Source organism: Anarhichas minor, unplaced genomic scaffold (assembly GCF_050575085.1).
Source record: "Anarhichas minor isolate MPS153535 unplaced genomic scaffold, ASM5057508v1 ptg000056l, whole genome shotgun sequence".
Lineage (NCBI taxonomy): Eukaryota > Metazoa > Chordata > Actinopteri > Perciformes > Anarhichadidae > Anarhichas > Anarhichas minor.
In genome coordinates, this window is record NW_027466502.1 from 460,001 (window position 1) to 482,794 (window position 22,794).

Here is a 22,794-nt window from a genome sequence, read left to right on the forward strand (position 1 = left end):
GGAGAACAGGTGAAGAAGAACAGGTGATGAAGAACAGGTGAAGAAGAACAGGTGATGGAGAACAGGTGAAGAACAGGTGATGAAGAACAGGTGATGAAGAACAGGTGAAGAAGAACAGGTGAAGAAGAACAGGTGATGAAGAAAAGGTGAAGAAGAACAGGTGAAGAAGAACAGGTGATGAAGAACAGGTGATGAAGAAAAGGTGAAGAACAGGTGATGAAAAACAGGTGATGAAGAACAGGTGAAGAAGAACAGGTGAAGAACAGGTGATGAAGAACAGGTGAAGAACAGGTGATGAAAAACAGGTGATGAAGAACAGGTGAAGAACAGGTGAAGAACAGGTGATGAAAAACAGGTGATGAAGAACAGGTGAAGAAGAACAGGTGGTGAAGAACAGGTGAAGAAGAACAGGTGAAGAACAGGTGATGAAAAACAGGTGATGAAGAACAGGTGAAGAAGAACAGGTGAAGAAGAACAGGTGAAGAACAGGTGAAGAACAGGTGATAAAGAACAGGTGATGAAGAACAGGTGATGGAGAACAGGTGATGGAGAACAGGTGATGAAGAACAGGTGATGAAGAACAGGTAGAACACCGTTCAGTTCAGACATAAAGCAGACATGACACTGCGGCTGCAGTTAGCCCTCTAAGCTGCAACGCTACAGTTAGCTGGCTAATCCGGGGTAAGTCACTGGGCTAAGTACTGACTGGCTGATGACATCATCATCATCATCATCATTACCATCATCATCATCCCTATAATTAAGCTAATGTTAGCATGCTGACACGCTAAACTAAGATGGCCAACATGAAGTAACATTATGCATTTGAACATTTTCATTTTGAACATGTTAGCATGTCGATATTAGCATTATTAGCTCAGAGCTCTGCTATGTCGTACGCTGCATTCAGGTAACGTCTGCAGAACGGGAACAACGCGTTATTCGAAGGTGGTTAGCCGCTAACAGAATGTCTCAGAGTAGAGACTTCATAGTAAATTGAACATTTTAATTTAGAGCAATTTTTAATATTACATGTCAAAAAAACGTAAATTCACATAGAATTTAATTTTAGGCAAAGAGGTTTATGTTCAATGAAAAAAGAGAAAATAATGCCTGAATATTCCTATTTTGGAAAAATTCATTCAATTGTCATTGATTGACATGAGTTCTAATGTGAAGTTAAAACATCTTCATTTTTATTTTGTTATTTATTTATTTGTGCCAGCCCTTAATGTCTCCATGCCACCACGTAAATAAATAGTAATAAAGAGTAACATATAGTAATAAATAGTAATATATAGTAATAAATAGTAATAAATAGTAATATATAGTAATAAATAGTAATAAATAGTAACATATAGTAATAAATAGTAACATATAGTAATATATAGTAATAAATTGTAATAAATAGTAACATATAGTAATAAATAGTAACAAATAGTAATATATAGTAACATATAGTAATATATAGTAACATATAGTAATATATAGTAATAAATAGTAATATATAGTAATAAATAGTAACATATAGTAATAAATAGTAACATATAGTAATAAATAGTAATAAATAGTAACATATAGTAATAAATAGTAACACATAGTAATAAATAGTAACATATAGTAATAAATAGTAACACATAGTAATAAATAGTAACATATAGTAATAAATAGTAATATATAGTAACATATAGTAATAAATAGTAACATATAGTAATAAATAGTAACATATAGCAATAAATAGTAATATATAGTAATAAATAGTAACACATAGTAATAAATAGTAACACATAGTAATAAATAGTAACATATAGTAATAACTAGTAACATATAGTAATAAATAGTAATATATAGTAATAAATAGTAATATATAGTAATAAATAGTAACATATAGTAATATATAGTAATAAATAGTAATATATAGTAATAAATAGTAACATATAGTAATAAATAGTAACATATAGTAATAAATAGTAACACATAGTAATAAATAGTAACATATAGTAACAAATAGTAGCATATAGTAATAAATAGTAACATATAGTAATAAATAGTAACATATAGCAATAAATAGTAACATATAGTAATAAATAGTAACATATAGTAATAAATAGTAATATATAGTAATAAATAGTAATATATAGTAATAAATAGTAACATATAGTAATAAATAGTAATATATAGTAATAAATAGTAACACATAGTAATAAATAGTAATATATAGTAATAAATAGTAACATATAGTAATAAATAGTAACATATAGTAATAAATAGTAACACAGTAATAAATAGTAACATATAGTAATAAATAGTAACACATAGTAATAAATAGTAATATATAGTAATAAATAGTAACATATTGTAACATATAGTAATAAATAGTAACATATAGTAATAAATAGTAATAAATAGTAATATATAGTAATAAATAGTAACATATAGTAACATATAGTAATAAATAGTAACATATAGTAATAAATAGTAATATATAGTAATATATAGTAACATATAGTAATATAAAGTAATAAATAGTAATAAATAGCAACATATAGTAATAAATAGTAACATATAGTAATATAAAGTAACAATACAATATGATGAATACAGCATATTATTCTGTAAAAACAAAAAGCTCTGATTGGTTGATTTCTAACAAAAAGCCAAACAGAGAATTGAACACAAGAACTAGGAGAGTTTGACCCCTTCAGGACCAAAGTCTTCATGTCGGGACATTCAGACTCAACAGAAGTGAACCGGTGTCGGTCGTTAGAGCTCGTGGTGGTTGAAAAGAAGAAGCTGTGAGTGTCATCAGCAGTGATGGAGTTCCTGAACTGTCGGTAACGTTTTGGCTTATCTCCATCTGATCTGCTGCCAGCTGACTCAGGATCAGCAACAAGCTTTAATTACCAAGTGAAGATTTATTGGTCAAGATACAGATCCTGATTTAAGTTAAAGGATCCACCATCGAATCCAATCAGCAACCAACTGGAACCAGTAGAACCCATAAAATCCACTTCATATAGAAGTTATTAAATGATTTACTTATTTAATATAAGTTAACAGGGCTGCAAATAATCATTTTAATGTGCAATTAATCTGTCAATTATTTTTCAATTAATGTCTATAAATGTTTTCATATTTATATAATTTCAATTACAATTAATTGAATTAGAAAGACAATTTAGTCTCAAACTTTCAACAATGTGAACTCTAAGATGTCAGAATATATTTGAATATCTTGATTAGTTTGAAAACATGAAGATTTTCATGTTAAAATGATACCAAACAGAGAAAAGCATCAAATCCTCACATGAGAGAAACAAAAAGCACAAACCTCCAACTAACAAACAACACAAACACAACAGAACGAATACATCGATGAATATACACGTTAAAAGCGTCCGTCTGCCTAAAAGCCTCAGTGACACTTTCTGGCAAATGTTAACTTAGCTTAGCTTCAGCTGGCAGGTCGACTGGCCCAGAAAGGAGGAGCAGCTCACCTGAACATGACGCTGCACCTCACTGCTCTGACTCCAGCAGCTGATGTTTGTTATTAATATTCAGTGGCTGTAAAGCGCTGCCTCTGGGTTTCTATGAAGCAACAGCTGCTCTCAAGTTCAAGTCTTTCCCTCTCATCTACAGAAATGACATTTCTGTAGATGTAAATATCTCGACTACTACAGCTACGCCATGTACATGATGTCATCCGTGTCCAAGCCGGAACATGAGATGAAGGAGTTCCTTCCTGACGATGACGATGAGAGAGACAATGTACCGGACTGTGGAGCTGTACCTGCAATAGAGGCACCAAAGTTGAGCCCGGACTTTGTGAGAAAGTTGCACCAAAGCCTCAATGAAGCACAGGCCTCCATGTTCTGTGCGTCAATGGTGTCTCAAGTGTGTGTTGGGCCACCGCCCTAAACGGTTAATCTACTTTGTCTCCGGAGGAGCTGGCTGTGGAAAATCACATCACATCAAGTGCATATCTGAGGAGCAACCAAGATTCTGCTCCAACTCCCCAGATTCCGCGACCATGCCTGCTGTGCTACTGACTGCCTTTACTGGCACTGCAGCTTTCAACATCTCTGGGAAAAACTTGCACCTCATTCTCTAACCCTAACCCAGGGGTCGGCAACCTTTACTGTCCAAAGAGCCATTTTGCTCTATTTTCCACCAAATAAAATTGGTCTGGAGCCGCAAAAGCTATTTGATATCACAGCTTATAAAGTATTATATATAGTTATATTATATATACAAAAACTATAGTTTGTTGTATTTATGAAAATATAGAACAAGAATGAAGACAATTCTTGACATTTTATTGCAATTTTACCTGTTATAACAATATCAAACTCTTATGAAGAGGAGAGTTTGCTGCAGCAGCTGAGAAATCATCTCCAGCGTGACACTTCAGCACATGCTGTGTGCTTGTTCTGGAAGCATACAGTAAGTCAGCATCGTTGGCAGTGAAAGCAAATGAATACGTCCACGCAGAGTTAAACTCTCTATTTTCCTCCGTGACTTTTCTTTTTTTGGATTTATCCATTGATAGATAACAGAGGGCGGGGGTCTGAAAATCATGATTAGCCACCTGCAGGGAAAAGCGCTTGACAGGGGTAGAGGATTTAACTGCCTGTGGGAAGAATTAACATATAAGATTCTGTTCATTCTTGCTTATAAATTATATTCTCTCTTCTTTCTATTTCCTCGTCTCAGCCCCGTGTGTCACGGTGTGTGTAAACCTCGCTCGAGTCAGGAAACTTGTCAGAATACTCATATTTGATTGGCTGAGCTGCATCACGTGATGTGATTTGCAACGCATTGGTCGGTGTGTTTCCTGCACCGCCGAACAAGTGCCGTAACGGCTGAATAAGAGGCGCCGGTTAGAGTTTAAACTCGGTGCCTAATGTGTATAATTTTGAATTATCAACAGCCGTAGTGTTCTCTACATGTCTCACAGTGAAACATTTACATTATTATTGTTTATTATTATTATTAATACTAACAATAATGTTAGTATAATTAGTATAAAAAATATTTTTATCATTGTTACTGTTTGTTTTTATTATTATAGTTTTTATTATTATTATTATAATTATGTCACGAAAATCAGACATTTGTATTTCATGTGTGACTCACAGAGTAGATAAAGTTGTTGAAATAAAAGCGGTTGTTTGAGGGACGGTTACGTAACGCTATTGAGACGAAGGACAGAACGACCCGACTGACACGAGTCAACAGAAACATTATTGATTACTGATCAGTTCACGTTCTATAACCAGACTGAAACATGTTTAACCACAGAGAGTTCATTTTATTATTCATTTCTCTCTAGTTTCTCTTTCAGGACCTCACACGCCCATCAAGGACTCTGGAAAACTCTTCAAGGACTTGTGTAGCATCCTCAGGACCTCCTGGACCTCCGCAGAGAACACCTGAAAAAGCTTCCATGACTTCTGGAACCCTCTCAAGGCCCCATGGAACGTATTCCACCCTCTGCAACACCACTTCAAGGACCCCTATAACCCTCTAAATAGCCCTTGGGAACTCTTCAAAGACCACTGGAACTCCTTCAAGGACCAGTCTAACCTCTTCCACCCTCAAGGATCTCTAGTCCTTCTCTAGAACCCCTGGAACATCTTCCAGAACGACAAAGAACCTTCTGAAGGACGCAATGGACCTCTTTAGGACCCCTGGACCATATGGGACCTCCTCAGGGACTTCTGGACAATACTCTTCCTTGACCTTTTAAACTTCTACAGGACCCGTCAAAACTCTTTAAGGATCACCGGATCTCCTCTAAGACCCCTGAAAGCTCTTCAAAGACCACTAAAACCTCCTCAATATCTCTTGGAAATGTGTCAAAGCCCTAAAGAACCTCTGGAACATCCACAAGAACCTCCAATAACTCATCCAAGACCCCTGGAGTCCTGGTGAGGAGAGGCGAGGAGAGGAAGAGAAGAGAGAAGGAGGAGGAGGAGGAGAGGAAGAGAGGAGGTGAGGAGAGAGGAAGAGAGAAGGAGAGGAGGTGAGGAGAGAAGGAGAGAGGAGGAGCAGTGAGGGCCGCCAACAGGATTAAGAGATTACAGGTCAATCCAGTTAATCTGTCGTCCACGTGGTGAGAGGGATGATGATGACTCACTTGGCAGCTTCATCGTTCACACACAGCCGCCATGAGAACGTCTCCTGACACACACGAACACACACGAACACACACTAACACTAACACACACGAACACACACGAACACTAACACTCACTAACACTCACTAACACACACGAACACTAACACACACTAACACTAACACACACCCTAACACACACTAACACTAACACACACGAACACACACGAACACACACTAACACTAACACACACGAACACACACGAACACACACTAACACTAACACACACGAACACACACGAACACACACTAACACTAACACACACCCTAACACACACTAACACTAACACACACTAACACACACTAACACTAACACACCCTAACACACACTAACACCAACACACACTAACACACACTAACACACACTAACACCAACACACCCTAACACACACTAACACACACGAACACACACGAACACACACGAACACACACGAACACACGAACACTAACACACACGAACACACCCTAACACACACGAACACTAACACACACTAACACACACTAACACACACGAACACACACGAACACACACGAACACTAACACACACTAACACCAACACACACGACACACGAACACTAACACACACGAACACACACTAACACTAACACACACGAACACACACGAACACTAACACTCACTAACACACACGAACACTAACACACACTAACACTAACACACACCCTAACACACACTAACACTAACACACACGAACACACACTAACACCAACACACCCTAACACACACTAACACCAACACACACGAACACACACGAACACTAACACACACTAACACTAACACACACGAACACACACGAACACTAACACACACGAACACACACTAACACACACGAACACACACGAACACTAACACACACGAACCATAACTCTCTGTTGACAATAATATTTTGGTGATTTGACTCGTGGTTTTTTTGCCTTGGAAGCAGAGCTTTGAGGTAGTTCAGTTCAAAATCCACTCCCAGTCTTAAGATCTAGTCTACCCCTTTACCCTGGTGCCCCAATCATCATGGTAACCACCACCTGTGTTTCAGTGAAGCTATAGCTCCTCTCAAGTGCAAGACTGTCCGTCACAAATACAAGATTCAATCCAAGAGTATGAATCTAAAATGCAGAAATGAGAGAAGCGATGTCTCAATTGAACCTCAATGATACTACCGGTAATATTGGCGTGTACAATGCCTTGTATAAGTATTCACCCCCCTTGGATGTTTTCCCCATTTGTTGCTTTTATACATGAAATCATGTTCAGTATAATTTGGCTTATTTGTCAAGAATTTGCAGAAAAACAGATTTTTACAAACTAATGTCAATTAATTAAAAATATATAGTGTAAAATAAGTGTTTGCATAAATATTCACCCCCTTTAAAGTGACTGACCTAATTCAACAGAAGTCCAGCTAGTTGATGCCAGCAGTGTCACAAGTAGTGAGATGAGATCACCTGAGTGCAGTTGATGTGTGTCAGTGATTGTAGTATAAACACACGTGTGTCTGGGAGGTCCAGTCTCTGGTTCATCAGTATTCCTGCTACAACTGCAACATGAAGACAAAAGAACACTCCAAGCAACTCAGAGGAAAGATCATTGAGAAGTACAAGTCAGGAGATGCTACACAAATATTTCCAACTCACTGGACATCCCACAGAGCTCAGTTCAGTCCATCATTAAGACATGGAAGGAGGATGGGACTAGTTTAAATCTCCTAGAGCTGGCCGTCCTCACAAACTGAGTGACCGGGCAAGAAGAGGACTGATGAGGGAGGCCACCAAGACACCTAGGACCACTCTGAAGGAGTTCAAAGCTTCAGTGGCTCAGATGGGAGAGACTGTACATACAGCAACTGTTGCCCGGGTTCTTCACCAGTCAGAGCTGTATGGGAGAGTGGCAAAGAGAAAGACAGTGTAGAAAGAAATCACCCAAAGGCATGTGTGAGACTCCAAGGTCAACTGGAAGAAGGTTCTTTGGTCTGATGAGACAAACATTGACCTTTTTGGCCATCAGACTAGACGCTATGTTTGGTGAACACCAAACACTGCACATCAGCACAAACACACCATCTCCACCGTGAAGCATGGTGGTGGCAGCATCATGCTCTGGGGATGCTTCTCAGCAGCAGGCCCTGGAAGACTTGTAAAGGTAGAGGGGAACATGAATGCAGAAAGATATCCCCAAATCCTGGAGGATGATCTGACTCAGTCTGCAAGAGAACTACGACTTGGGAGAAGATTTATTCTCCAGCAAGACAACGAGCCCAAGCATACAGCAAAAGCTCCACAGAATGGTTCAAAGACCACAAGGTGAATGTTCTGGAGTGGAAGTCAAAGCCCAGACCTCAATCCAATCCAGAATCTGTGGCTGGACTTGAGAAGAGCTGTTCACGCCCGATCATTGAGTAACCTGACAGAGCTGGAGCTGATTTGAAGAAGAATAGAGAAAAATCTTAGTGTCCAGATGTGCCAGCCTGAGTGAGACACATCCACACACACACTCAGTGCTGTGATTGCAGCCAAAGGTGCATTTACTAAACACTGACCTGAAGGGGGTGAATAATTATGCAATCATTTACTTTACCTTATATATTTTTAATTAATTGACATTATTTTGTAAAAATCTGATTTCACTTTGATATTAAAGAGGTTTTTTTTGCAAATTCTTGTCAAAAAATCCAAATTATACTGACCATGATTTCATGTATAAATGCAACAAAAGGGGGCTGCAAGGTGGTGTAGTGGCTAGCACTGTCACCTCACAGCAAGAAGGACCCGGGTTCGACCCCCGATCCCAGGTGGTCCTTCTGTGTGGAGTTTGCACGTTCTCCCCGTTGCAGCGTGGGTTCCCTCCGGGTTCTCTGGCTTCCTCCCACAGTCCAAAGACATGCAGCTTAGGTTATTTGGAGACTCGAAATTGCCCGTAGGTGTGAATGTGAGCGTGAATGCTTGTCTGTCTCTATATGTGCGATGAACTGGCGACCTGTCCAGGGTGTACCCTGCCTTCGCCCAATGTTAGCTGGGATCGGCTCCAGCGCCCCGCGACCCTCAACAGGATAAGCGGTTTGGATAATGGATGGATGGAAGCAACAAAAGGATGAAACATCCAAGGGCGGTGAATACTTATGCAAGGCACTATACGGTATATTGCAACGTGTTCGGGCAGTAGAAGCAAAAAAGCAAGAGGATGATGGCCAAAAACCAAGATGGTGACGGCAAAAAAGCAAGATGGCGACGGCAAAAAAGCATGAAGATGATGGCCAAAAACCAAGATGGCGACGGCAAAAAAGCAAGAGGATAACGGCTAAAAACAAGAGGATAACGGCTAAAAACCAAGATGGCGACAGCTAAAAACCAAGATGGTGATGGCTAAAAACCAAGATGGCGACAGCTGAAAACCAAGATGGTGACGACTAAAATCCAAGATGGCGATGGCAAAAAAACCAAGAGGATGATGGCTAAAATCCAAGATGGCGACGGCTAAAAACCAAGATGGCGATGGCTAAAACCAAGATGGCACTTGAGACACTAAGACTTCTTTCATGTGAACAACCTAACACACACACACAGGACTAGGACTGAGTATCGGTACCTTTAAGGTATCGACCAAAATAGCTCAGTAACAGGAAGCACCGAAAACTCTCCAGTCAATCAATTCTTTTTGTGCCCAGATCGAGAAACAAATTACTTGTTTTTATAATTTCTCTCACAGCCAATCACCTCAAGTTTATCTCAATTTAAAGCGCATTGATTGGCCCACGACTGCAGCAGCTTCAACACATACAGCTCTTTAATGGTACTGGTGTGGGGATATTAAATGATACAGAATCTCATATAAAATACTGATACAGATTAAACTGATATAAAATATGGACTTTGATAACTAACCTTGGACTAAATTAATCAGATATTTGCATATTGATAACATGATGAGTTGAGATCATCACTCAGCTCTTGTTCTTTACTTATCAGGACTCTCACTAATCCAGATCCAAACCCAGCAGTGTTCCAGACTGAGGTCTGGGACCTCTTAGACCAGTTTAAAGAATCACAAAATGTTTTCTAGTCTTCATTATTCACAATGAAACGACTCGATAAATAAAAATATCACTTTTTGATTGATCTCCAAACTGAGTTTATACTCAGGGGGCGAGGACAAAATGTCCTCACTGACGAGGACTAAAACAGGACACACACACACACACACACAGTCTGGCTGCCTGAGGACTCCGCTGATCTCTGAAAGATGAACACTGAGCTGCAGGTCATTTTATAATTAGTGGAGCAGGGAATCACTGTGTGTGTGTGTGTGTCCTGTCCTGTCCTTGATGGGGTAACTGCAGCAGTAACACACACACACTGCAAGATAATAAATCTGAGTGACTTTGTGGAGAGGAGGGAGGAAGAGGATGAGCATGAAGGACATGATGAAGACAGAAAGGACAGGAGTGAGGACATAATAGTGTGTGTGTGTGTGTGTGTGTGTGTGTGTGTGTGTGTGTGTGTGTGTGTGTGTGTGTGTGTGTGTGACTTTGGGCCTCGGGCCATAGCTTTGAGGTCAGAGGTCAGGAGTCCTGACTGGTTAAATAAACAGTCGAGTGTTGCAGCGCTGCTGGTGTGTTCAAGGACACTCTGTGATCTCACAACTGTTTACGCCTGTTCACAACTGTTCACAACTGTTTATGCCTGTTCACAACTGTTCACAACTGTTTATGCCTGTTCACAACTGTTCACAACTGTTTACGCCTGTTTACGCCTGTTCACAACTGTTCAAAACTGTTCACAACTGTTTATGCCTGTTCACAACTGTTCACAACTGTTCACGACTATTCACAACTGTTCACGCGACTGTTTACGCCTGTTCACGACTGTTCACAACTGTTTACGCCTGTTCACGACTGTTCACAACTGTTTACGCCTGTTCACAACTGTTCACGCGACTGTTTACGCCTGTTCACGACTGTTCACAACTGTTCACAACTGTTTACAACTGTTTACGCCTGTTCAACACAACAACAACAACAGCAACAACAGGCAAACTGGAGATATTTAACATACATATCTATTCTGCTGCAGCTGCACAACAGCTTCCCTCTAGATAAATAAAGTTTTATCTTCTCTGCAGCTGAGGCTGTCCATCACATGGCTGACAGGAGGACAGACAGGAGGACAGACAGGAGGACACTAACAGGAGCCATGCAGCTCATTAAGGCCCAGAATGAGTTTAATAAATCAGGTGTGAAGCAGCAGAATGAAGAGAAACCCGTAGAGTTACGACATCAGTGAGTCTGTAATGTGAGAACTGAACCTTCTCTTGATTCTCAGTGATTGAACACCAGTCTGACCTTCTTCCTCGTCCACCTCCTCCTCCCTCTGTGTGAACATGCAGACCTTTCTCGTCTCCCTCCGTCCAGCTGAAACCGGCTGACTGTGTGAACGAGACCTTTTCAGGTGAGAATAAACAAAACTGTCTTCTTTCTCTCTCAGCAATTTGTCTCCGACAGTAAAGTTTGGTTTGGACAGAAAAAGAGAGGAGATGAACTTTATTCTTTTATCCTTTAAGCCTTTAAAACACCAGGAAACAAGTAAGACAGACTAAAACTTGAACTCACACTGTCTGACCACCTCAGATTAAATTTAAGGAAATAAAAATGTTTAATATTTTAGCTTAAAGTCATGGCAGCTTTTACTGCAGTAAAGCAGCTGAATACTTAGTTAAGATGCGACTGAGTCAATGATTCACTGAAACACAGAACAAAGGTTTAATGTCATGTCTCCTGAGGACAGACTGTTCTGTGCAGATTGTACAGATTGTCTTTGACATCTAGATTAAGAAAGTTGACTTTCTTCTTTTATAGTTTTAAAGTTTTCATGAATACTTATTGTGTTTCTTGTGGTTTTACACTTTTCTGTTCATGCAAGTTTTTATTTCGCTTTGCCTTTGTTATTATTTGAACTTCTCTATGTGATGAATAATATTACCTAAAATAAATGTGAGACTAAAGTGAAATTAAAAACTAGAGATTAAAATGTTTTAATCTGAATTTAGTATCAACCGTGTCAGCTAGTTTTGGATATACAATAAAGTGGGATGGGGAGAAATCATGAATTGGAGAATAAAATAGAGGAGACGGATCCATTGAGGTCAAATCAGTCCAACAAACAGAGATCTTTCCTCCAGCAGACCGCTGTTACGTTTAACCTTGATTTATTTGTCTAGTTTAGTTTCCAAACCTAACTAAGTCGTTTTGTTGTCTAAACTTAACTGAGTAGTTTTGTTGTCTAAACCTAACTAAATAGTGTTGTTGTCTAAACCTAACTAAGTAATTGTGTTGTCTAAACCTAACTGAGTAATTTTGTTGTCTAAACTTAACTAAGTAGTTTTGTTGTCTAAACTTAACTGAGTAGTTTTGTTGTCTAAACTTAACTAAGTAGTGTTGTTGTCTAAACTTAACTAAGTAGTGCTGTTGTCTAAACTTAACTGAGTAGTTTTGTTTTCCAAACCTAACTAAGTAGTTTTGTTGTCTAAATTGAACTGAGTAGTTTTGTTGTCTAAACTTAACTAAGTAGTTTTGTTGTCTAAACTTAACCGAGTAGTTTTGTTGTCTCAACCTAACTAAGTGGTTTTGTTGTAATAAACCTAACCGAGTAGTTTTGTTGTCGAAACCTAACCGAGTAGTGTTGTTGTCGAAACTTAACTAAGTAGGTTAGTTGTCTAAACATAACTGACTAGTTTAGTTGTCTAAACCTAACTAAGTAGTTTTGTTGTCTAAACCTAACTAAGTAGTTTTGTTGTCTAAACATAACTAAGTAGTTTAGTTGTCTAAATGTAACTAAGTAGTTTAGTTGTCTAAACCTAACTAAGTAGTTTTGTTGTCTAAACATAACTAAGTAGTTTAGTTGTCTAAACATAACTAACTAGTCTAGTAGTCTGAACCTACCTTAGTAGTTTTGTTGTCTAAACTTAACCGAGTAGTTTTGTTGTCTAAACCTAACTAAGTAGTTTTGTTGTCTAAACCTAACCGAGTAGTTTTGTTGTCTAAACGTAACTAAGTAGTTTAGTTGTCTAAACATAACTGACTAGTTTAGTTGTCTAAACCTAACTAAGTAGTTTTGTTGTCTAAACTTAACTGAGTAGTTTTGTTGTCTAAACTTAACTGAGTAGTTTTGTTGTCTAAACTTAACTAAGTAGTGTTGTTGTCGAAACTTAACTAAGTAGTGCTGTTGTCTAAACTTAACTGAGTAGTTTTGTTTTCCAAACCTAACTAAGTAGTTTTGTTGTCTAAATTTAACTGAGTAGTTTTGTTGTCTAAACTTAACTAAGTAGTTTTGTTGTCTAAACCTAACTAAGTAGTTTTGTTGTCTAAACCTAACTAAATAGTGTTGTTGTCTAAACTTAACTAAGTAGTTTTGTTGTCTAAACCTAACTAAGTAGTTTTGTTGTCTAAACTTAACTGAGTAGTGTTGTTGTCTAAACTTAACTAAGTAGTGTTGTTGTCTAAACTTAACTAAGTAGTGCTGTTGTCTAAACTTAACTGAGTAGTTTTGTTTTCCAAACCTAACTAAGTAGTTTTGTTGTCTAAATTTAACTGAGTAGTTTTGTTGTCGAAACCTAACCGAGTAGTTTTGTTGTCGAAACCTAACCGAGTAGTTTTGTTGTCGAAACGTAACTAAGTAGTTTAGTTGTCGAAACCTAACTAAGTAGTTTTGTTGTCGAAACATAACTAAGTAGTTTAGTTGTCTAAACATAACTAAGTAGTTTTGTTGTCGAAACCTAACCGAGTAGTTTTGTTGTCGAAACCTAACCGAGTAGTTTTGTTGTCTCAACCTAACTAAGTAGTTTTGTTGTCTAAACCTAACCGAGTAGTTTTGTTGTCGAAACCTAACCGAGTAGTTTTGTTGTCGAAATCTAACTAAGTAGTTTAGTTGTCGAAACATAACTGACTAGTTTAGTTGTCTAAACCTAACTAAGTAGTTTTGTTGTCTAAACTTAACTAAGTAGTTTTGTTGTCTAAACCTAACTAAGTAGTTTTGTTGTCGAAACCTAACTAAGTAGTTTTGTTGTCTAAACATAACTAAGTAGTTTAGTTGTCTAAACATAACTGACTAGTTTAGTTGTCTAAACCTAACTAAGTAGTTTTGTTGTCTAAACTTAACCGAGTAGTTTTGTTGTCTAAACCTAACTAAGTAGTTTTGTTGTCTAAACCTAACTAAATCGTTTTGTTGTTTAAACCTAACTAAGTAGTTTTGTTGTCGAAACCTAACTAAGTAGTTTTGTTGTCTAAACATAACTAAGTAGTTTAGTTGTCTAAACATAACTGACTAGTTTAGTTGTCTAAACCTAACTAAGTAGTTTTGTTGTCTAAACTTAACCGAGTAGTTTTGTTGTCTAAACCTAACTAAGTAGTTTTGTTGTCTAAACCTAACTAAATCGTTTTGTTGTTTAAACCTAACTAAGTAGTTGTGTTGTCTCAACCTAACTAAGTAGTTGTGTTGTCAAAACCTAACTAAGTAGTTTTGTTGTCTAAACCTAACTGAGTAGGTTAGTTGTCTAAACCTAACTAAGTAGTTTTGTTGTCTAAACATAACTAAGTAGTTTTGTTGTCTAAACCTAACTAAGTAGTTTTGTTGTTTAAACCTAACAAAGTAGTTTTGTTGTCTAAACCTAACTAAATAGTTTTGTTGTTTAAACCTAACCGAGTAGTTTTGTTGTCTCAACCTAACTAAGTAGTTTTGTTGTCTAAACCTAACCGAGTAGTTTTGTTGTCGAAACCTAACCGAGTAGTTTTGTTGTCGAAACCTAACTAAGTAGTTTAGTTGTCGAAACATAACTGACTAGTTTAGTTGTCTAAACCTAACTAAGTAGTTTTGTTGTCTAAACTTAACTAAGTAGTTTTGTTGTCTAAACGTAACTAAGTAGTTTAGTTGTCGAAACCTAACTAAGTAGTTTTGTTATCGAAACCTAACTAAGTAGTTTTGTTGTCTAAACATAACTAAGTAGTTTAGTTGTCGAAACCTAACAAAGTAGTTTTGTTGTCTAAACATAACTAAGTAGTTTAGTTGTCTAAACATAACTAAGTAGTTTTGTTGTCTAAACCTAACCGAGTAGTTTTGTTGTCGAAACCTAACCGAGTAGTTTTGTTGTCGAAACCGAACTAAGTAGTTTAGTTGTCGAAACATAACTGACTAGTTTAGTTGTCTAAACCTAACTAAGTAGTTTTGTTGTCTAAACTTAACTAAGTAGTTTTGTTGTCTAAACCTAACTAAGTAGTTTTGTTGTCGAAACCTAACTAAGTAGTTTTGTTGTCTAAACATAACTAAGTAGTTTAGTTGTCTAAACATAACTGACTAGTTTAGTTGTCTAAACCTAACTAAGTAGTTTTGTTGTCTAAACCTAACTAAATAGTTTTGTTGTTTAAACCTAACTAAGTAGTTGTGTTGTCTCAACCTAACTAAGTAGTTTTGTTGTCTAAACTGAACTAAGTAGTTTTGTTGTCTAAACCTAACTAAGTAGTTTTGTTGTCTAAACATAACTAAGTAGTTTTGTTGTCTAAACTGAACTAAGTAGTTTTGTTGTCTCAACCTAACTAAGTGGTTTTGTTGTAATAAACCTAACCGAGTAGTTTTGTTGTCGAAACCTAACCGAGTAGTGTTGTTGTCGAAACTTAACTAAGTAGGTTAGTTGTCTAAACATAACTGACTAGTTTAGTTGTCTAAACCTAACTAAGTAGTTTTGTTGTCTAAACCTAACTAAGTAGTTTTGTTGTCTAAACATAACTAAGTAGTTTAGTTGTCTAAATGTAACTAAGTAGTTTAGTTGTCTAAACCTAACTAAGTAGTTTTGTTGTCTAAACATAACTAAGTAGTTTAGTTGTCTAAACATAACTAACTAGTCTAGTAGTCTGAACCTACCTAAGTAGTTTTGTTGTCTAAACTTAACCGAGTAGTTTTGTTGTCTAAACCTAACTAAGTAGTTTTGTTGTCTAAACCTAACCGAGTAGTTTTGTTGTCTAAACGTAACTAAGTAGTTTAGTTGTCTAAATATAACTGACTAGTTTAGTTGTCTAAACCTAACTAAGTAGTGTTGTTGTCGAAACTTAACTAAGTAGTGCTGTTGTCTAAACTTAACTGAGTAGTTTTGTTGTCTAAACTTAACTAAGTAGTGTTGTTGTCGAAACTTAACTAAGTAGTGCTGTTGTCTAAACTTAACTGAGTAGTTTTGTTTTCCAAACCTAACTAAGTAGTTTTGTTGTCTAAATTTAACTGAGTAGTTTTGTTGTCTAAACTTAACTAAGTAGTTTTGTTGTCTAAACCTAACTAAGTAGTTTTGTTGTCTAAACTTAACTGAGTAGTGTTGTTGTCTAAACTTAACTAAGTAGTGTTGTTGTCTAAACTTAACTAAGTAGTGCTGTTGTCTAAACTTAACTGAGTAGTTTTGTTTTCCAAACCTAACTAAGTAGTTTTGTTGTCTAAATTTAACTGAGTAGTTTTGTTGTCGAAACCTAACCGAGTAGTTTTGTTGTCGAAACCTAACCGAGTAGTTTTGTTGTCGAAACGTAACTAAGTAGTTTAGTTGTCGAAACATAACTAAGTAGTTTTGTTGTCGAAACATAACTAAGTAGTTTAGTTGTCTAAACATAACTAAGTAGTTTTGTTGTCGAAACCTAACCGAGTAGTTTTGTTGTCGAAACCTAACCGAGTAGTTTTGTTGTCTAAACCTAACCGAGTAGTTTTGTTGTCGAAACCTAACCGAGTAGTTTTGTTGTCGAAATCTAACTAAGTAGTTTAGTTGTCGAAACATAACTGACTAGTTTAGTTGTCTAAACCTAACTAAGTAGTTTTGTTGTCTAAACTTAACTAAGTAGTTTTGTTGTCTAAACCTAACTAAGTAGTTTTGTTGTCGAAACCTAACTAAGTAGTTTTGTTGTCTAAACATAACTAAGTAGTTTAGTTGTCTAAACATAACTGACTAGTTTAGTTGTCTAAACCTAACTAAGTAGTTTTGTTGTCTAAACTTAACCGAGTAGTTTTGTTGTCTAAACCTAACTAAGTAGTTTTGTTGTCTAAACCTAACTAAATCGTTTTGTTGTTTAAACCTAACTAAGTAGTTTTGTTGTCGAAACCTAACTAAGTAGTTTTGTTGTCTAAACATAACTAAGTAGTTTAGTTGTCTAAACATAACTGACTAGTTTAGTTGTCTAAACCTAACTAAGTAGTTTTGTTGTCTAAACTTAACCGAGTAGTTTTGTTGTCTAAACCTAACTAAGTAGTTTTGTTGTCTAAACCTAACTAAATCGTTTTGTTGTTTAAACCTAACTAAGTAGTTGTGTTGTCTCAACCTAACTAAGTAGTTGTGTTGTCAAAACCTAACTAAGTAGTTTTGTTGTCTAAACCTAACTGAGTAGGTTAGTTGTCTAAACCTAACTAAGTAGTTTTGTTGTCTAAACATAACTAAGTAGTTTTGTTGTCTAAACCTAACTAAGTAGTTTTGTTGTCTAAACCTAACTAAGTAGTTTTGTTGTTTAAACCTAACAAAGTAGTTTTGTTGTCTAAACCTAACTAAATAGTTTTGTTGTTTAAACCTAACCGAGTAGTTTTGTTGTCTCAACCTAACTAAGTAGTTTTGTTGTCTAAACCTAACCGAGTAGTTTTGTTGTCGAAACCTAACCGAGTAGTTTTGTTGTCGAAACCTAACTAAGTAGTTTAGTTGTCGAAACATAACTGACTAGTTTAGTTGTCTAAACCTAACTAAGTAGTTTTGTTGTCTAAACTTAACTAAGTAGTTTTGTTGTCTAAACCTAACTAAGTAGTTGTGTTGTCTAAACCTAAATAAGTAGTTTTGTTGTCGAAACCTAACTAAGTAGTTTTGTTGTCTAAACGTAACTAAGTAGTTTAGTTGTCGAAACCTAACTAAGTAGTTTAGTTGTCGAAACCTAACTAAGTAGTTTTGTTATCGAAACCTAACTAAGTAGTTTTGTTGTCTAAACATAACTAAGTAGTTTAGTTGTCGAAACCTAACTAAGTAGTTTTGTTGTCTAAACATAACTAAGTAGTTTAGTTGTCTAAACATAACTAAGTAGTTTTGTTGTCTAAACCTAACCGAGTAGTTTTGTTGTCGAAACCTAACCGAGTAGTTTTGTTGTCTCAACCTAACTGAATAGTTTTGTTGTCTAAACCTAACCGAGTAGTTTTGTTGTCGAAACCTAACCGAGTAGTTTTGTTGTCGAAACCGAACTAAGTAGTTTAGTTGTCGAAACATAACTGACTAGTTTAGTTGTCTAAACCTAACTAAGTAGTTTTGTTGTCTAAACTTAACTAAGTAGTTTTGTTGTCTAAACCTAACTAAGTAGTTTTGTTGTCGAAACCTAACTAAGTAGTTTTGTTGTCTAAACATAACTAAGTAGTTTAGTTGTCTAAACATAACTGACTAGTTTAGTTGTCTAAACCTAACTAAGTAGTTTTGTTGTCTAAACCTAACTAAATAGTTTTGTTGTTTAAACCTAACTAAGTAGTTGTGTTGTCTCAATCTAACTAAGTAGTTGTGTTGTCAAAACCTAACTAAGTAGTTTTGTTGTCTAAACCTAACTGAGTAGGTTAGTTGTCTAAACCTAACTAAGTAGTTTTGTTGTCTAAACATAACTAAGTAGTGTTGTTGTCTAAACTGAACTAAGTAGTTTTGTTGTCTAAACCTAACTAAGTAGTTTTGTTGTCTAAACATAACTAAGTAGTTTTGTTGTCTAAACTGAACTAAGTAGTTTTGTTGTCTAAACCTAACTGAGTAGTTTTGTTGTCTAAACCTAACAAAGTAGTTTTGTTGTCTAAACCTAACTAAGTAGTTTTGTTGTTTAAACCTAACAAAGTAGTTTTGTTGTCTAAACCTAACCGAGTAGTTTTGTTGTCGAAACCTAACTAAGTAGTTTTGTTGTCTAAACCTAACCGAGTAGTTTTGTTGTCGAAACCTAGCCGAGTAGTTTTGTTGTCGAAACCTAACTAAGTAGTTTTGTTGTCTAAACCTAACCGAGTAGTTTTGTTGTCGAAACCTAACTAAGTAGTTTAGTTGTCTAAACTTAACTAAGTAGTTTTGTTGTCTAAACCTAACTAAGTAGTTGTGTTGTCTAAACCTAACTAAGTAGTTTTGTTGTCTAAACGTAACTAAGTAGTTTAGTTGTCTAAACCTAACTAAGTAGTTTTGTTGTCGAAACCTAACTAAGTAGTTTTGTTGTCTAAACATAACTAAGTAGTTTAGTTGTCGAAACATAACTGACTAGTTTAGTTGTCTAAACCTAACTAAGTAGTTTTGTTGTCTAAACGTAACTAAGTAGTTTAGTTGTCTAAACCTAACTAAGTAGTTTTGTTGTCTAAACATAACTAAGTAGTTTAGTTGTCTAAACATAACTGACTAGTTTAGTTGTCTAAACCTAACTAAGTAGTTTTGTTGTCTAAACTTAACCGAGTAGTTTTGTTGTCTAAACCTAACTAAGTAGTTTTGTTGTTTAAACCTAACTAAGTAGTTGTGTTGTCTCAACCTAACTAAGTAGTTGTGTTGTCAAAACCTAACTAAGTAGTTTTGTTGTCTAAACCTAACTGAGTAGGTTAGTTGTCTAAACCTAACTAAGTAGTTTTGTTGTCTAAACATAACTAAGTAGTTTTGTTGTCTAAACTGAACTAAGTAGTTTTGTTGTCTAAACCTAACTGAGTAGGTTAGTTGTCTAAACATAACTAAGTAGTTTTGTTGTCTAAACTGAACTAAGTAGTTTTGTTGTCTAAACTGAACTAAGTAGTTTTGTTGTCTAAACCTAACAAAGTAGTTTTGTTGTCTAAACCTAACAAAGTAGTTTTGTTGTCTAAACCTAACTAAGTAGTTTTGTTGTTTAAACCTAACAAAGTAGTTTTGTTGTCTAAACCTAACTAAGTAGTTTTGTTGTTTAAACCTAACAAAGTAGTTTTGTTGTCTAAACCTAACTAAATAGTTTTGTTGTTTAAACCTAACTAAGTAATTGTGTTGTCTAAACATAACTAAGTAGTTTTGTTGTCTACACTTAACTAAGTAGTTTTAGTAGAAATTGTCACGTGTTGCTGGACTTTAGTCGGAAACGATGAAAATGAGCAGTAACTTTTCATAAGATATTATACGAACCCTTAATATGAGGATATGTTTGTCTGGTTGGTGTATCTAACAACACTAAAGCACTTTGAGGGTCTCCCCTCTCATCTATATGTAATATAAGGGTCTGATATCTGTACACAAACGATGAACAATGGATAACTAAGTAGTTTAGTTGTCGAAACATAACTGACTAGTTTAGTTGTCTAAACCTAACTAAGTAGTTTTGTTGTCTAAACGTAACTAAGTAGTTTAGTTGTCTAAACCTAACTAAGTAGTTTTGTTGTCTAAACATAACTAAGTAGTTTAGTTGTCTAAACATAACTGACTAGTTTAGTTGTCTAAACCTAACTAAGTAGTTTTGTTGTCTAAACTTAACCGAGTAGTTTTGTTGTCTAAACCTAACTAAGTAGTTTTGTTGTTTAAACCTAACTAAGTAGTTGTGTTGTCTCAACCTAACTAAGTAGTTGTGTTGTCAAAACCTAACTAAGTAGTTTTGTTGTCTAAACCTAACTGAGTAGGTTAGTTGTCTAAACCTAACTAAGTAGTTTTGTTGTCTAAACATAACTAAGTAGTTTTGTTGTCTAAACTGAACTAAGTAGTTTTGTTGTCTAAACCTAACTGAGTAGGTTAGTTGTCTAAACATAACTAAGTAGTTTTGTTGTCTAAACTGAACTAAGTAGTTTTGTTGTCTAAACTGAACTAAGTAGTTTTGTTGTCTAAACCTAACAAAGTAGTTTTGTTGTCTAAACCTAACAAAGTAGTTTTGTTGTCTAAACCTAACTAAGTAGTTTTGTTGTTTAAACCTAACAAAGTAGTTTTGTTGTCTAAACCTAACTAAGTAGTTTTGTTGTTTAAACCTAACAAAGTAGTTTTGTTGTCTAAACCTAACTAAATAGTTTTGTTGTTTAAACCTAACTAAGTAATTGTGTTGTCTAAACATAACTAAGTAGTTTTGTTGTCTACACTTAACTAAGTAGTTTTAGTAGAAATTGTCACGTGTTGCTGGACTTTAGTCGGAAACGATGAAAATGAGCAGTAACTTTTCATAAGATATTATACGAACCCTTAATATGAGGATATGTTTGTCTGGTTGGTGTATCTAACAACACTAAAGCACTTTGAGGGTCTCCCCTCTCATCTATATGTAATATAAGGGTCTGATATCTGTACACAAACGATGAACAATGGAGATAACTGGAGAGAATGAAGCAGAATGGGACCCACATATCGATGTTTAAAAAAGGATTTAGGAGGATAAAAACAAAATCCTCCAAGTTTAAATAGAAAGAGCTGTTTGTATAGAAAACACAGCAGAGCAGGTAACAGTATCTCAGACCCCCCCCCCCCCCCCTCTCTGCATGCTGCACACACACACTCACACGTGATGAAAGCTGATCAGTTGAACCTGCTGCTGCCACTCTGATCAATAACTTGATCTCCAGCACTGAAGTTTCAGTCATAAGCCCCGCCCACTTCCTGTCCAGCCCCTGTCACTCAACACCCCGGTTCTCACCTCCTCCGTTCTTGTAGCACAGGTACGGGAACCTCCACACGTTCCCAAGTCCCACCGCGAAGCCCACGCAGGACATCATGAAGTCCATCTGCCGCGTCCACGTCTCCCGCTCCGGGTACCCGGGTCCCGGTACCGGCACCGCTTTCCTGTCGGGTCCACCGCACGCGCCGGCCGTCCCACCACCGGACCCCGCACCCGCCGCCAGCGGTACTAGGCTGCCGTTGGCGGCCGCGGGGGGGTAACCTGCTCCATTAGACAGGAGGAGGGGGTTATTCTTGGTCTCCTCCAGAAGAACCAGAGAACAGGAGGAGGCCGGCAGGGCCTGCTTCTCCATCACCAGTTCAGAACCAGTCAGTAAGGGGACTTCTGGGTCTCTTTTGGTCTAGTTGGGTTCTTGTTGTCTTTAACAGTCAGCTGTTCTAATGTCTCTTATGTTCCCTCTACCTCTACCAGTAAACCACCAGTAAAGGACCAGTAGAGGACCAGTAAAGGACCAGTAAAGGACCAGTAAAACAGTCCGCACTGGTTCACCACTAGTTCTTTCCCAACGTCCCCTTTAATTGTGCAGGTTTTTGTACCCTTTAGAGCGGATTTCTGCTCTTTTTTTTGTTTCTTGCTCACAGTCACACACCAGTACCAACACAGTCGGTCCTACTGGTCCTCTTTAAAGCTGCTCCCAGAGTCCCGGTCAGAAACAGAGGAGTCGGTCCGTTCCTCTGGTTCCTCTGGATCCTCTATTTCTGCCTCTCTTCTCCTTCAGTTACAATAATAATAATTATTATTATTGTGATTCTCAGCGAGCTGCACGAGGACCAGATGATCCACAATCTCCTTTTTATTTATTTATCCAAATTAGTTCAATGTGTTCAAATGCAGAATGTCTAGTAATAATCAGGAGACATTTCTGTCCTTCAATCCAACATTAGAGACGCGATAGTCAAAAATCATAAAAATAAAAAAACAGCTGATAATAAAAAATAAAGAGAGTTAAAC

At 36.6% G+C, this 22,794-nt stretch overlaps 1 protein-coding gene across 1 annotated transcript in view; it reads right to left on the minus strand.

The window, feature by feature from the left end:
* Positions 1–22,135, minus strand: part of slc6a8 (solute carrier family 6 member 8) — a 45,827-nt gene extending 23,692 nt beyond the window's left edge. Inside the window, exon 1 of the mRNA XM_076076371.1 lies at positions 21,802–22,135. Within this exon, the coding sequence (XP_075932486.1) occupies positions 21,802–22,135 (334 nt within the window). The remainder of the gene's footprint in view (positions 1–21,801) is intronic.
* Between the last annotated feature and the right edge of the window lie 659 nt (positions 22,136–22,794).